This window comes from Rattus norvegicus, chromosome 1 (genome assembly GCF_021556685.1).
Source record: "Rattus norvegicus strain SHRSP/BbbUtx chromosome 1, alternate assembly SHRSP_T2T, whole genome shotgun sequence".
NCBI lineage: Eukaryota > Metazoa > Chordata > Mammalia > Rodentia > Muridae > Rattus > Rattus norvegicus.
The window spans coordinates 149,262,070-149,274,431 of record NC_141534.1 but is presented as its reverse complement, the minus strand read 5'-3'; the positions used below and the strand labels follow the sequence as shown (position 1 = coordinate 149,274,431).

The 12,362-nt window shown below is 44.7% G+C and overlaps 1 protein-coding gene across 3 annotated transcripts in view; it reads right to left on the bottom strand.

Annotated features, from left to right (window-relative positions):
- Nucleotides 1-287: 287 nt before the first annotated feature.
- The window catches only part of Efl1 (elongation factor like GTPase 1), a 126,964-nt gene continuing 114,889 nt past the window's right edge, over nucleotides 288-12,362 (bottom strand). For 2 of the 3 annotated variants that reach the window (XM_087558149.1, XM_087558156.1), the window contains exons 6-7: nucleotides 5,441-5,625; nucleotides 310-645 (exon numbers count right to left, since the gene is read on the bottom strand). In XM_087558149.1, coding sequence (XP_087414275.1) covers nucleotides 457-645; nucleotides 5,441-5,625 — 374 coding nt within the window. In that variant the 3' untranslated portion in view covers nucleotides 310-456. 3 annotated transcript variants of the gene reach the window in all.

The window sequence follows — 12,362 nt, the reverse complement described above, 5'->3', positions numbered from 1 at the left end:
TGCTGTCCAGGTACGTGCTCTCTCCAGTGATGTTACACTTTGACCAAGGACTAAGTCAGTAACTCAGGTGAAGTTCACAGGGCGTCAACCATGGCAAATGACTAACCAATGCCAGTTGAGTAGCCACTCAGGACCTAGAGATGAAGCTCCGCCTATGGTGTCTGCCCAGCAGCGCTTAGCACCAAGGGATGCCTTGACCTCGGCACATACCTCATTGAAGAGGGTTGTAGTAAGACTCTTCATAACACAATCAACTCTAACTGTGAAACAGAATTAAAGAAACAGTTTGAAAGTATGTTCTCTGACATCTTTAAAATATATAGACCATATTTATTATTGAAAGTGAATCCACACAGATAATTTACCAAAATGAGATTTTCCCAGATTAGACCCTTGATAATACTTGTTAATTCATTAGAAAAGGCCCCACCACTAGCAGTAGCTGCTTCCTCTTAGCTACTTGTTTTTGCTGAGGGTTCTCTGCTTTTCTGCATGTTCCACGATCTTTTCTTCCACATAGAGGCCCTTCCGCTTCCGCACTGCATTCATGTACTTTCGGGCCTGGTTCTCAGAATCTGCCTTCTCCCCAAAGTGCAGGTACTCCTCCTCAGTGGTTGGCACCCAGAATGGGTCACTGGGAATGACCTTGTAAAAGAAGGTGACAGCATGAGCCAGGTGAGGCAGATGTTAATTTCATTAGTCTCTGGCTAATGAAACAAGTCCAGAAATGAACACTTAATCTTCCTAGGAATGGTAATACACAAATAAGAGGACTCATGGGAGCTGTGTCCATTCAACAGACTTGGAATATCTGTCACTCTGAGTTCTCAGCGAAACACTTCATAATCATGAAAGAAATAGCTTCATCTTTAATGAAAAGGAGAACGTTACCTGACTGATATCCTCACTAATCTTGCCTTTGTCTTTAATGATGATCAACTGACTGATATCCTCACTAATCTTGCCTTTGTCTTTAATGATGATCAACTTTGTGAACACGGTCTTGCTTATTGTTTTGGTGATGGCTCATGTAGCCCATGATGGGTCAGAAACCGGTTACTCAGTAGTTTAAGATGACTTCTGACCCTCCTGCCTCTACCTGTCAGGTGTTGTGATTACCAGTGTGTGACCATGTCTGGTTTATATGGTATTGAGGACTGAACCAGGACTTTGTGTGCAATGGGTCCTATCTTGTTGGGACTTCTGCTAAAGACATCTGAGATTGGCTCAGTTTTTCTCCTTAGAGGCTTCCAGGGATGCTGCTTGTATGAACTATCTTCTTCGGAGGTTCCCTGAGGGCCTTGGCTGTAAGGATTTCATGCTGTGTGCGGAGATCTGACCTGGCCAGGGTCTCTGCCTTCACGTCCACCACTCTCACACCTGTGTGGTCATCCTGCAGCTGCCTGCATCAATGTGCCAAAGAAACTCCAACACAGGGGAGATGGAGTAAAGAAGCCCGGTCCACTATGGCTGTCTAGTAGAGCAAGGACTGCCATCAGATTAGAGGAAAGGATCCTTCTTCACTGGTTCACACAGAACCTGACTATCAGAGCTCACTCCTCAGACCAATTTTCCAAATCAAGAGCTAGAGGTGTATACCACCTTTTAACTAACAGGAGGGCACCCAAGAGAGTTGTTGCCCACATAGACACATGTGTGTGGGGAAGCATGTACACAAGCATACACACACATATGAACATACATATGGGGACACATACATGCACATATACACACACACTGACACACACACATCCAGACATACATGTACACACAAATATGGACACATAAATATGTACACACACACACACACACACACACACACACACACACAGTTCTAGAGGGGAAAGCTTAGGGCTTAGGGGCTCCATTTCATTTGGGTCAAGCAGGTGGGAATCACCACACCCAAAATAACCTCCTGGGAGCTCTTCTGGTAACCACCTTCCTCAGTAGTCTCCCCCAGGGTCACCTCAGGATGAAGTGGTGGATCTGGGGTTGGGCTGACATGTGTGGCAACAGCGCTGGCTAAGAACACTTTCCCTTCCGTGTCTGTTATTAGCTCTGTTCCCCCCTTTTGCAAGAAGGGTAAAACTTAGAAAGAAATTATGAGATCGCTGACTTCAAAGGTTTCCTCGTGGAAAATGCCTGTAATTTCATTTCCTCTATTTTCTGAAGCACTTTCTCTCAAAAGCTCTTGATTGTAAATTATATGGTATGTCTGAACACAAATAAAAAAAATCCTTGGAGTGAGAAGGCAGATCTCAACAACCATGTTATTTCTAAACCTAACTGGGGGCAGGGGTACCAGATCAGTGACATTTAATTATGATGCAGTTTTAAAGACTTTAAAAGATTTGAAGCTTTTGGAAATAGGACCATGGCAGGTGGCAAGATAAGGACAGAAGCCTTACAACCAAGACAGAAGTTTTCTTGACAAAATTTTTCTCAAATTATTTATTAAGAATTTTTTGTTTTGTTTTGTTTTATTTTTAAACAACTGCCTGCAGCTGTTTCAGATGCTATAGTTTTAGACATTACTAAGTGTGTAAGTTCAACCCAGGCTCAAAAAAAAAAATGTCTCTGCGATGCAAAGTATAATACACTCACCATGGCTCCTGTGCAAGGGCTCGCCTACAGTAAACCCTGCTGTTCTTGCATGTGTCTATTCTCCTGGTTCTACAGAGACAGATGGGCACATGGCCACTTGGGTTTTGGGGAAGCAGGGATACTCTGTAAGAGCTAGACACACCTCAAAACAATTCTATCTTAACTATTTAACTCTTTGGAAAGCAGCTACAGAAAATACCAGGCAAGCTGATAAAGGCTATATTCTAATAACAGGCAATGGGCAGCAGCTTGTGGACTCCTGACCTAGTTAAAGACTACATTTCCCAGCTTCCTTAGGTGGGGCCTTGCTAGATGTGGCCATATGATTTGTTCTGGGTGATAGGATAAGGAAGAAATCCAAAATGTACTGAGGACTGGGGCCTCTTCTGCAGCCCCAGCCCTTTAGGCTGGGATAGAGCTGTGGTGGGAGGTAGACCAATTACCATGACCATTAAGGAAAGACAGGATGAGCTGGGCTGTCATATAGCCACGTGCCAACTCCGTACCACCTTCTCAGACTGGAAGGAGAAATTGGCCCACTGTATTTTGGAACACCTCTGTTAGAGCAGTCTTATCCCTTTTCTCCATAATATATTTGCCAACCAGGAAAAGACAGACAACCTTCAATTTGTGTGTGTGTGTGTGTGTGTGTGTGTGTGTGTGTGTGTGTGTGTGTGCGTGCATTGCATGCATATGAACGTGTGGCTGCATGGCTATGAATGTGTACATGGAAGCCAGAGGAAGATGCCTGTTGTCTTCCCTAGGCTGTCCGGCCAGTGAGCCAGAACTTGCCTGTCTTACCCTCCCATTGCTAGGACTGCAGACATCTGCAACCACACTTGTTTTTTCACATGGGTGCTAGAGACCTGAACACAAGTTCTCATGTTTGCAGAGCCATGGCGTTATACACCCGCCCCCTGCACCCTCTCTGGCACCAGCCTTCTTCCTAGACCCATTCATAAACATTTAAAGAGACTCCATAAAATAATTTTCAAAGTTGGTCAGGCATGGTGGTGTAAACATATAACCATATTCGCTGAGGAGTGGAGGCACAAGGATCAGGATCCAAAACCATCTGTGGCTGCATAGCAAGTTAAGGCCAACCTGAGAAACTTATTCATAGCTCCCTCATTTCATGAGCTTTTAAAACAAAAATGAAATAAATGATACATCACTCATCCAATGGCAATGAAGGCTTATTTAAGGCTCTGTTTATTGAAAGCCCCAGGCCTTATGTACCCAATGCCCCTGTTCAGATCAGAGACACTATAACAATTCCTTGTGCCAGTGTTGACCAAGGCCAGCTGTGGCTGTCATCTATGATGTCAAAAGCCTGACTTCTGACACCAGGGGCGGCACTAGTGAGACCAGTGCTGTACCTCTCAGGGTCACCTCACTCAGTTGCAAACAATGTTTAGCTGTATTGCCTTGACACACCTGGTCACTAGGACTCCAGCAGACAGTTCCAGTTTTCAGGTACTGCCATTTTAAATCTACTTCTCTCTCTTACTGCTTTGTGCTTTATGTAAAAAAACTAAAACCCAAGCTGAAAAGCTAGAATTCTGGATAAACGGGAAATGGTTACTTACAAGCTGAGAACAGTGCCCCAGATGGTATCAACACAATGAGAAACAGAGAGGAAGGCTACTTGGTCAGAAGGCAATGGTGAAGAACATCCATTTAGTGTTCAGGAGGCCCTGTTAACGCTGTTTATGCTACCTAGAGAGATGCAGCTAGGACTGGACACTGGTTCTGTTACGCATTATGGGCATTATATTTCACTGGGAAAGCAGACGCCCAGTTCTCTGGACTGGACACTGTCTTCCTTGATTATTTCCATTCTTCACTGACCGTGTAAATGTAAGCTCTGTGTTTAAAGGGTCCTAGAGGAAGAAAGCCATCGAGCTACAGGAAGTGAGAGAAGTGCAAAGGAACCTCTGGCCAGCAGCAAAGGCCTGCAACACAGGGCTTAGGCAGGTGCTCCACATAAATTATCCCAGAAGTGAAGTTTTGCACTGTCCCAGGAAGCTGCAGAGTCAGAATGCGAAAGCCAGCCCAGCACATAGCAACACCACTGACTCCCAAGTCACAAACCAGCATGGAAGAGGAGAACTAGAATTACTTAGGTTTCTTACGAACAAGAAAAAAACTGCTGCTTTTTTGAGACAGCCTCTCTTCAGTTTTCACATAAAGACTTCTGTTCAGGACTTTAGGATTTTCCTTACTCCGTTTTCCTGGCCTATACTCCTCTGATCAAGCGTTCTCTCTGCTAGTTGATGGCTAATTTTCCTTTAAGGATCTCTTCAGGAAGGGCTACCTGATGCCTCCCACACACTCAGAACACAGTATTCACAACCCCCTTCTCTTCCCTGCAGTGTACCTACTGAGTGTCCCTTTGTGACTATAGAAGGACTTGCTGTGTGCTTGACTCCATGTGTGGTCAAGGGAAGGGTGCGGTGAGCTACACCATTCCTCTGGGGAAGCCACAGAACCCCAACCTCCAGAATGGCTGACGATTATAAGGACAAACTGCAGATCTTCCCTGAAGAGTTCTCCCCCACCTGTACTGGAAGACTCTCTCCCCGTCCTCCTGCCCCCAAGGGAAAGACTTCAAGTTCCACATTAAAAAATGCTGTCATTTTTCTTTAACTTAATATGTGTCTGTGGCAGGAGGAAAATGGATTAAATGTTCCGTCTCTTTGATTTTAGGTTATAAGCAAAATGCATGTTGGTGCTGTAAGCCAGCTTTCATTGTTCCTTGCCTGGGCCCTCATGCCAGAAGAGGCCAGTTCCCCTAACCTGTGCCTGGTTCTAGGGAAGGCGGGCTGCATCTCACCTCCCAGTGGCTGAATACAAGCTGGGGGCTAGCCAGCCCGCTGGTCCTCTTCCTGATTTCATCCGCGAAGCCGAAGCTCTCCGCCACAGGCAGCACAGCCTTGATGATGAACATGTCCGTCCCCTCCTTCATTTCTTCCTGAAGCACTCGGCCTTCTCGCTTTGATAGCACGGCATAGACTCGGCCTACAAAACCAAAACTCCTTAAGTTCATCCATTCATCGCAATTTGACCCAAGGCCATAACAGTCTACACGCCTAGCAATGATACCATGAATATTTAACTGCAAATTAAAAGGGCAAAATTAGAAAAAAAAATTGCATATAAAAGATAACAAGCGTCCAAACTGTGTCTCCAGTGACAATCCCCACCATGTGGTGAGAAGCATGACCTCTGGGATGACAAGCAAAGTCAGCTCTGGGTATGAAATCTAATGAGAGGAGTGTGACTGGGTTCCTATAACTACTAAAATGCTTTAGGAACTGTGGATATTCTTAATATGATGAGCACAATGGTGATAAGAGACCATTTGAGGTCAGTAACCAAGCAATTGACGATGGCATTCTTATACCAATCAAAAACCATACCTATGTGGACATTTGCTCATATTTTTCCTAAAATGACAGAATTTAAGTAGTGTTGAGAATGGGCATTTATACTCCTGGAGATGAATCATGCTTGGATTCTTTACTGTCTGCTAACAATCTCTAAGACATCAAAAGAGTTTTAGCAACTTCTCCTGCCTGACATGATTTATCTCGAGGTAAGATTCGCCTTTCACTCAGGAGAACACGTGCCCCTTGGGAGTGGCATCCTGTACAGATGTCTGTGGGCGCTCAGGGCATCCTTTCTACTAAGAAGTAGAATGATCGAGAGGAACAGAGGTAAGTTAAAAACCACAGAGAAGCCTGAGCGGCTCCCTGCAGCGAGCAGGCATGCTCAGTAAAGCCTCACCTTTCACCTGCAGCTGAAAGAGGCATTGTGACTGCAGAGGTGATCTGTGTGTGTGCTAAGTGCGCACACGCAGCTGAGCAGAGTCAGTCTCCCTGACAGCACAGGAAGCTCAGACCTCTCCTCAGTACAAGGGAATGTGTCCGCTGTGGCCACCTCAGTCACTCATCTTTGTTTCTGAACCCTGGAACTGAGGGCTCAGAGCAGCACTGCCTCACACCTTCCTCTCTCAGATCCCCTCTGCTGGCAGTGATTAGAAAGGAGCAATGGAGACCACGGCAGACAAATGCACCACATGGCCTTGAGGATTAAAACAAAGACCCTTCTATTAGCCACGGAAGGCACTGCCTCTCCATTGTTACCATGTCCTTCTCCCTGCCCCACATTTCTGAAGCAGGCAACTTCTAACTTCTTCCTCAAATGCTCTTTGACACCCAAGTTCTTTGAGCGCTCAGGGCTCTACTAAACTGCTTCTTGGAGATGCATGCTAATGTTCGTGCTCCAAACCAGTGTGCTGCTCTACCTGGCTCTCACAGCCTGAAGCTGCACTGGGTATGATGGGTATGCATCCTTACACACCTAGCCTCAGGGCCATCACTCTGTTTATTTCTGTGATCCTGTAGACATAACTTTCCTGTGAGCATTCTGGGAAGCCATATATCTTTCTTCGAACAAACTCTGTCAGAGAGCCAATTTAAATGACGTCTGTGTGGTAAGTGAATCTTAGGGGAGATGCCTAGGATGACCTACCCCACGCCTCTCCCCTGCCCGCTCACCACCCCTGCTTTACAATGCCAACCGCACTCCACAGTGAGGCAGACTGCCTTCTAAGCTCAAAGCCAAGCACAAAGGCAAACCACTCTCTAGGGATGGAGCCTACCCTGTCATTAGTACTGAGGATGTCAACTAGAAACTCGTAAAGCAGTAAATTAGAAGGCACGTTAAAGTCAGCAACCATTACCAGATAAGTTAAGTAAATTCAAAATGTATCACCTAAACCTGGCTTGCTCCTGGGCAGAACCATCTATCTTTGATAGCTAGACAAGTGCTGAGCTAAACTCTGCCCATCCCCTGAAGTTCTTACTCACCAGTCCTAGATTTATCATGGGGAACACTGTAACTCCTGTTTTATAAGCCAGCCTCTTAGTCACCTGAAGACAGGTACCTAGCCTGACTTTCAGTGACAGGCTGAGAGTTTCCTGTTGTATCCCAGCCATATTCCTAAATGAATCAGTTTGACTTATTTACCTGCCTCTCACAATGCAGAGTTTTAAGAACAGTCAGTCAATGCTGAAAGAAATCACAACTATTGCTTTGATTAAATAATCTCCATTCTGCTATACTTAGTTTTTGTCTGTCTCTGTCTCTGTCTCTCTCTCACACACACACACCCCTTAGGAAAATTCCCAGTACATGTGAACAAGTCACCTTTATCTTACTGTAAGAAAGACATTTTGTTATTACTGTGTGTGTGTGTACATGTGTTCATGCTGGTGTGCACACGCCACAGTATTTGCATGGTGGTCAGGGGACAGCTTTCAGGAGTAGGTCCTCACCTTCTGTGTGGTTGACAGGGTCTCTTTGATGTTTTACTGCTGTGTACACCAGGGTAGCTGGTTCGTGAACCTTTGGGGCTCCTACCGTCTCCACTTTCACCCTCTTAAGAGTGCTGGGATCCCAGATGCCCACAGCACACATCTGGCTTTTGCATTTGCTCTAGGGATTAGAGTTTGAGTCCTTTGGCTTGTGGTGCAAGCAGTTATATCCACCGAACTATCTCATGTTCCACACTCTCAGAAAAACATGAAGGTAGCTTATGAAGTGCCTGGTGAGCAGTGGGTAAGAAAGACTAGGAAAGCAGGTAGACGAGCTGTGAGGAGGCTCATGAGGTAAACAGGCGACTGCTGCTGCTCCGGCTGCCAAGTTTCCTCCTCCGGGGCCACAGCAGCAGTGGGGAATCAATACTCGTAATTGAAACTGAATGCAATTAATCATGCACTTTTGAGCCATTCAGTTTTAATTCTACTAGAACTATGTCCTTCAACAGAGGCCGAGTGATGGATCACCCAGGGAAGGAAAACACTATAAGGAAACTTCCCATAGTCACTGGGCTCCCATGACAGCTGTGCCCAAAGCTTGGAAGCCTTTAGACACCGTCTAACGCTGCCACTGCTGTCACTGGGAAACCAACACAAGTTTCTGACCCAGGCTGCTCACTGTAAATACTTTGTTATGTTATTCCTTCACTGGGACAGAAGCATCAGTCCTTCCTTTGACCAAGTGACTTCAGACCTGAGTTCTACAGAAGGCAACTCAAGTTCTTCAGGAAAACAGTCGCAGCAGCAGCAGCTGCAGCAACAACAACAACGGCAACAAGGGTTCTGGTCATATCCACACTACCGGTGCTTCAGCCTGTCCCTGTCCTGCGTATCACCAGGAACTCAGCTCCTATGAACAGAGACCATTGTGGGAGCAGAGTTGTGGGCTTCCCCAGCCCAGATGAACTGCTCACAGCTCAGTGTGCACTGGAGGACTTCCACTCAGAGCCACAGCTCCTTCAGCATAGAATGTGTCATCTTAGGCAACCTGTAAATAGTCACTTCAGATGCAAGGACACTCTCCAACACCTTGGACTGTCTGATACTGAAGGCTAAAATCTCTCCCCATGTCAGCTCCATGGAGCACTCTTTTACAGCATTACAGATTCACATCTTCTAGTATAACAGCCTAGATAAACCTACAATTCCTAAAGATGGGAGGCAAAGAATGGCTTGTCTTTCTGAATAAAGGAAACAAAGTGGCTGTTCACAGCATAACACACAAGGATGAAATAACGAATTTCCAAATCAGGGATGATGGGATAAAGGAAAATCAAACCCAGAGGTGACATGGAACTGGCAGAGTAACACATACTCAGAGTAACACATACTAGCTAAGGACCCTTGTTAATTGGGACAAAGTTAACAGTGTCACTTTGTAGGGTTAACATCAGCGTCTGGGCTCAGAGAGGGAGCATGAGCAGTTATAGGAAAGCCAATCAGGAATGAGCGTCAGCTCAGCTGTGCTCCTGTGGCAGTAGATGCTGGCTGGCCACGCCTGCAGTGTCAGGCTAGCCAGGCCCACTTTGGCATCCCATCACTTTGGAAAGACTCACCCGTTTGCCATTCCACTAATCCCAACTTCTCATAACAGGCCACTGTAAACCAGTACACCAGACAACTGGATTTTACTCTATTCACTTACTGTTATTAAACTTTGTCTACTTAATTCCTCCTTTGTCAAGACAAGAATTATGCTTGGCTTAAAGATTAATACATGCAGCTCAACAAGACCTTGTTGAAAATTATGAGATACTGGCTAAATATTCAAAGGACTTCAAATGGAGAGAAAATAAAAAGGGCTTTAAAAAAGGCGAAAGATTTATACGATCTGAAGAGAAACCAGAGTGTAAAAAGGGCTTTAAAAGCACAGCGATAGTCAGGTGTTTCCAGCTTGTTCCAGTGCATGTGCTCTAACAATGCCAACACTGACTCCTACATGTCAAATTAAGCCAATAATCACAGCTGTGATTAAAATTGTAGCACTGCCAGACAAGAAGATGAGTATCATTTATAGCTGAGGGTAATGCCGGAGGGTAACAACTGATCAGTCACATGACAAGGTAAGCAGTATCTATGATAGGCAAACAAGCCCATTAAATGGAATTTTCATGGGTAAACAATAATAATAATAGAGCCATAGATACCTTTAGACAAGTGTTTTTAAAAGTAAAACAGGGCATTTTCTTGGGATCTTTTTCTAAGATAAACTACTTTGGAAATGAATATTTTCCTATAAAATTTTCCATTTTGATCATATATAATTCTATTTATGTAAAGAAGGATATATTTTAATAATCTGTATAGAAATGATTAAGATGTAAAATTAAGATGTAAAAAGGAAATCCATTTTTCTAAATAAAAAGGACCTAAAAATCATTGATTCTTACAAAATTAAAAGAAACAGTCCACAAAGTCTGAAGTTATTTTGGAAGATCTCCAGATATCGAGACAAGAAGTAAAAAGGATTTAGATACAGAGAAAGTTTCTCCATTTCTTCTTCCAATTGATGTTGTGGAATGTGGAAGAAAAAGAAAAGAAAAAAAAAAGCAAAACAAAACAAAACAAAACAAAACAAAACCCTCTATCAAAAGCTGACTGTGTTGATGGACCTTGAACTCTATGCTGTCCAAAACAGAGTCCCCCAAATGCCAGAACAAAAACAGACTTCAAGGGATGCTCCAGGAAGGGATTTTAAAGCAATTCAGGAGAGGAAAGGTAAAAATATCCAGACAGATTCATGATGGTGATCATGGTAGCCAGTGGGTTTTGGAGATTGATGACTGTTCTAACCAAACCACATACATAGCTGCACATGCAAGACATGGCAGAGTGGGACTTCCATGCCAATCGGACAAAAGAAAGCCATACTTCACTCCACAGAAAGAAGAGCGCAAACAACTGGACCCAGACGGGCAGCTGGCTCTGCAAAGCCACAGGCTGTGTCTGGTAGCCAGGTAAGGCGCTCCAATGTGAAGAGACGAGCACAGGATGGCAGCTGGTACCTTGAAGTATTACCCCAGGGAGGATGAGTCACCACAGGGGCTGGGTGTGGTTTCAGGTGACCAATTTGCTGGGACTTTCAACCTGGTTACAGGACAGCTGCCTCTTGCTTCTGGGTTATGCTGAAAACTCGTCTTCAGGAAACAAAGGACAAAAGTCCAGAATGCAGTTTCCTGGTGTAGGCTCTGTGAAGAAGAAAATGGCAAACGCCACTCGGAATGCTAGATGTGGACTGATGGTGTGGGGAGGAAACATGCTTCTCTTCTCCTGAGTGAAGGCACAAGGAGGACCTCACAGACTGGAGGTTTTAGGAAGACCGTTTCAAATATATAAAGAAAAAAAAAAAAAACCAAACAATAAAATCCAATAAAGTCACAGGATAACAGACGGTAAAAAAGAAAAGAGCATCAATTCCAAATAATCCTTCTGAAAGAAAGAGATGAGAGCCCACACCCACATTCTGTGTAGGTGTAGATGCACAGTGGGTGGAGGAGGATGCTGATTGAAGCAGCGAGTCCAGCATGCTTACAACAGGCTGGGCCCACCAAAATAACAGCACTTATACAGCACAGAGGGGCCTTCTCATTGCTCCCTAACGAGGAATATGCCCAGGACCTGGGAAGAGACAGACAGTTTGACACTCCTGGTAATAGCAAGAAAGCACTTTTCTGTACATCTGCATGACTCAGAGAGAAAGGTGAGAAAAAGACCTTTGCTGTTCTCAGGTAGCTGGAAAGCTGGTAACCAGGGCATCACAGTCATGAAGGACTGAAACCTCGCCAGAACACTTGGTTCACTGATAGCTGACTTATGCAGAAAAACAAAACAAAACCAACAGAAAAGGAATCCATGGGACAAATTTAAATTCTTTGACCATTTTCTCCTTCACATACTTGTATTGCTTATTATATAACATGTAATAAGAAAATTAATTATATAGGCTCTGGTTATTGATACATAAAAATAGGAGATCATTAGACTACCTAATTTTTTGCAGAGTCTTGGCAATCACCCTGCAGTGAGGTCCCCAGTACTGATTTTGGAGGCACAGGGTGGGAAGACATGTCTATGAAAACAAAATGGGGCCAGTAAGACTCAATCCTAAACTTCATGAAAAGAATGCTTACCCACATGAGAGGTACTTGTGTCCTGGCTGGTCTCCTGGGTGATGGGTTCAGACATGGCTGCTTTATTTGGGAAGGGTGCTGACTGAGTGAAGTGTGTGTGACGGAGCAGTGGAAGGGAAGGCCACAACCCACAGAAACAGCTGGAGGATCAGGGTAGTTTCCTCCCGAGCACCAGACCGGGAACCTAATGTTCACAAATACAAACTCACTACAGAGCTGACCACAATGAGCAGGAGGCTGGCCA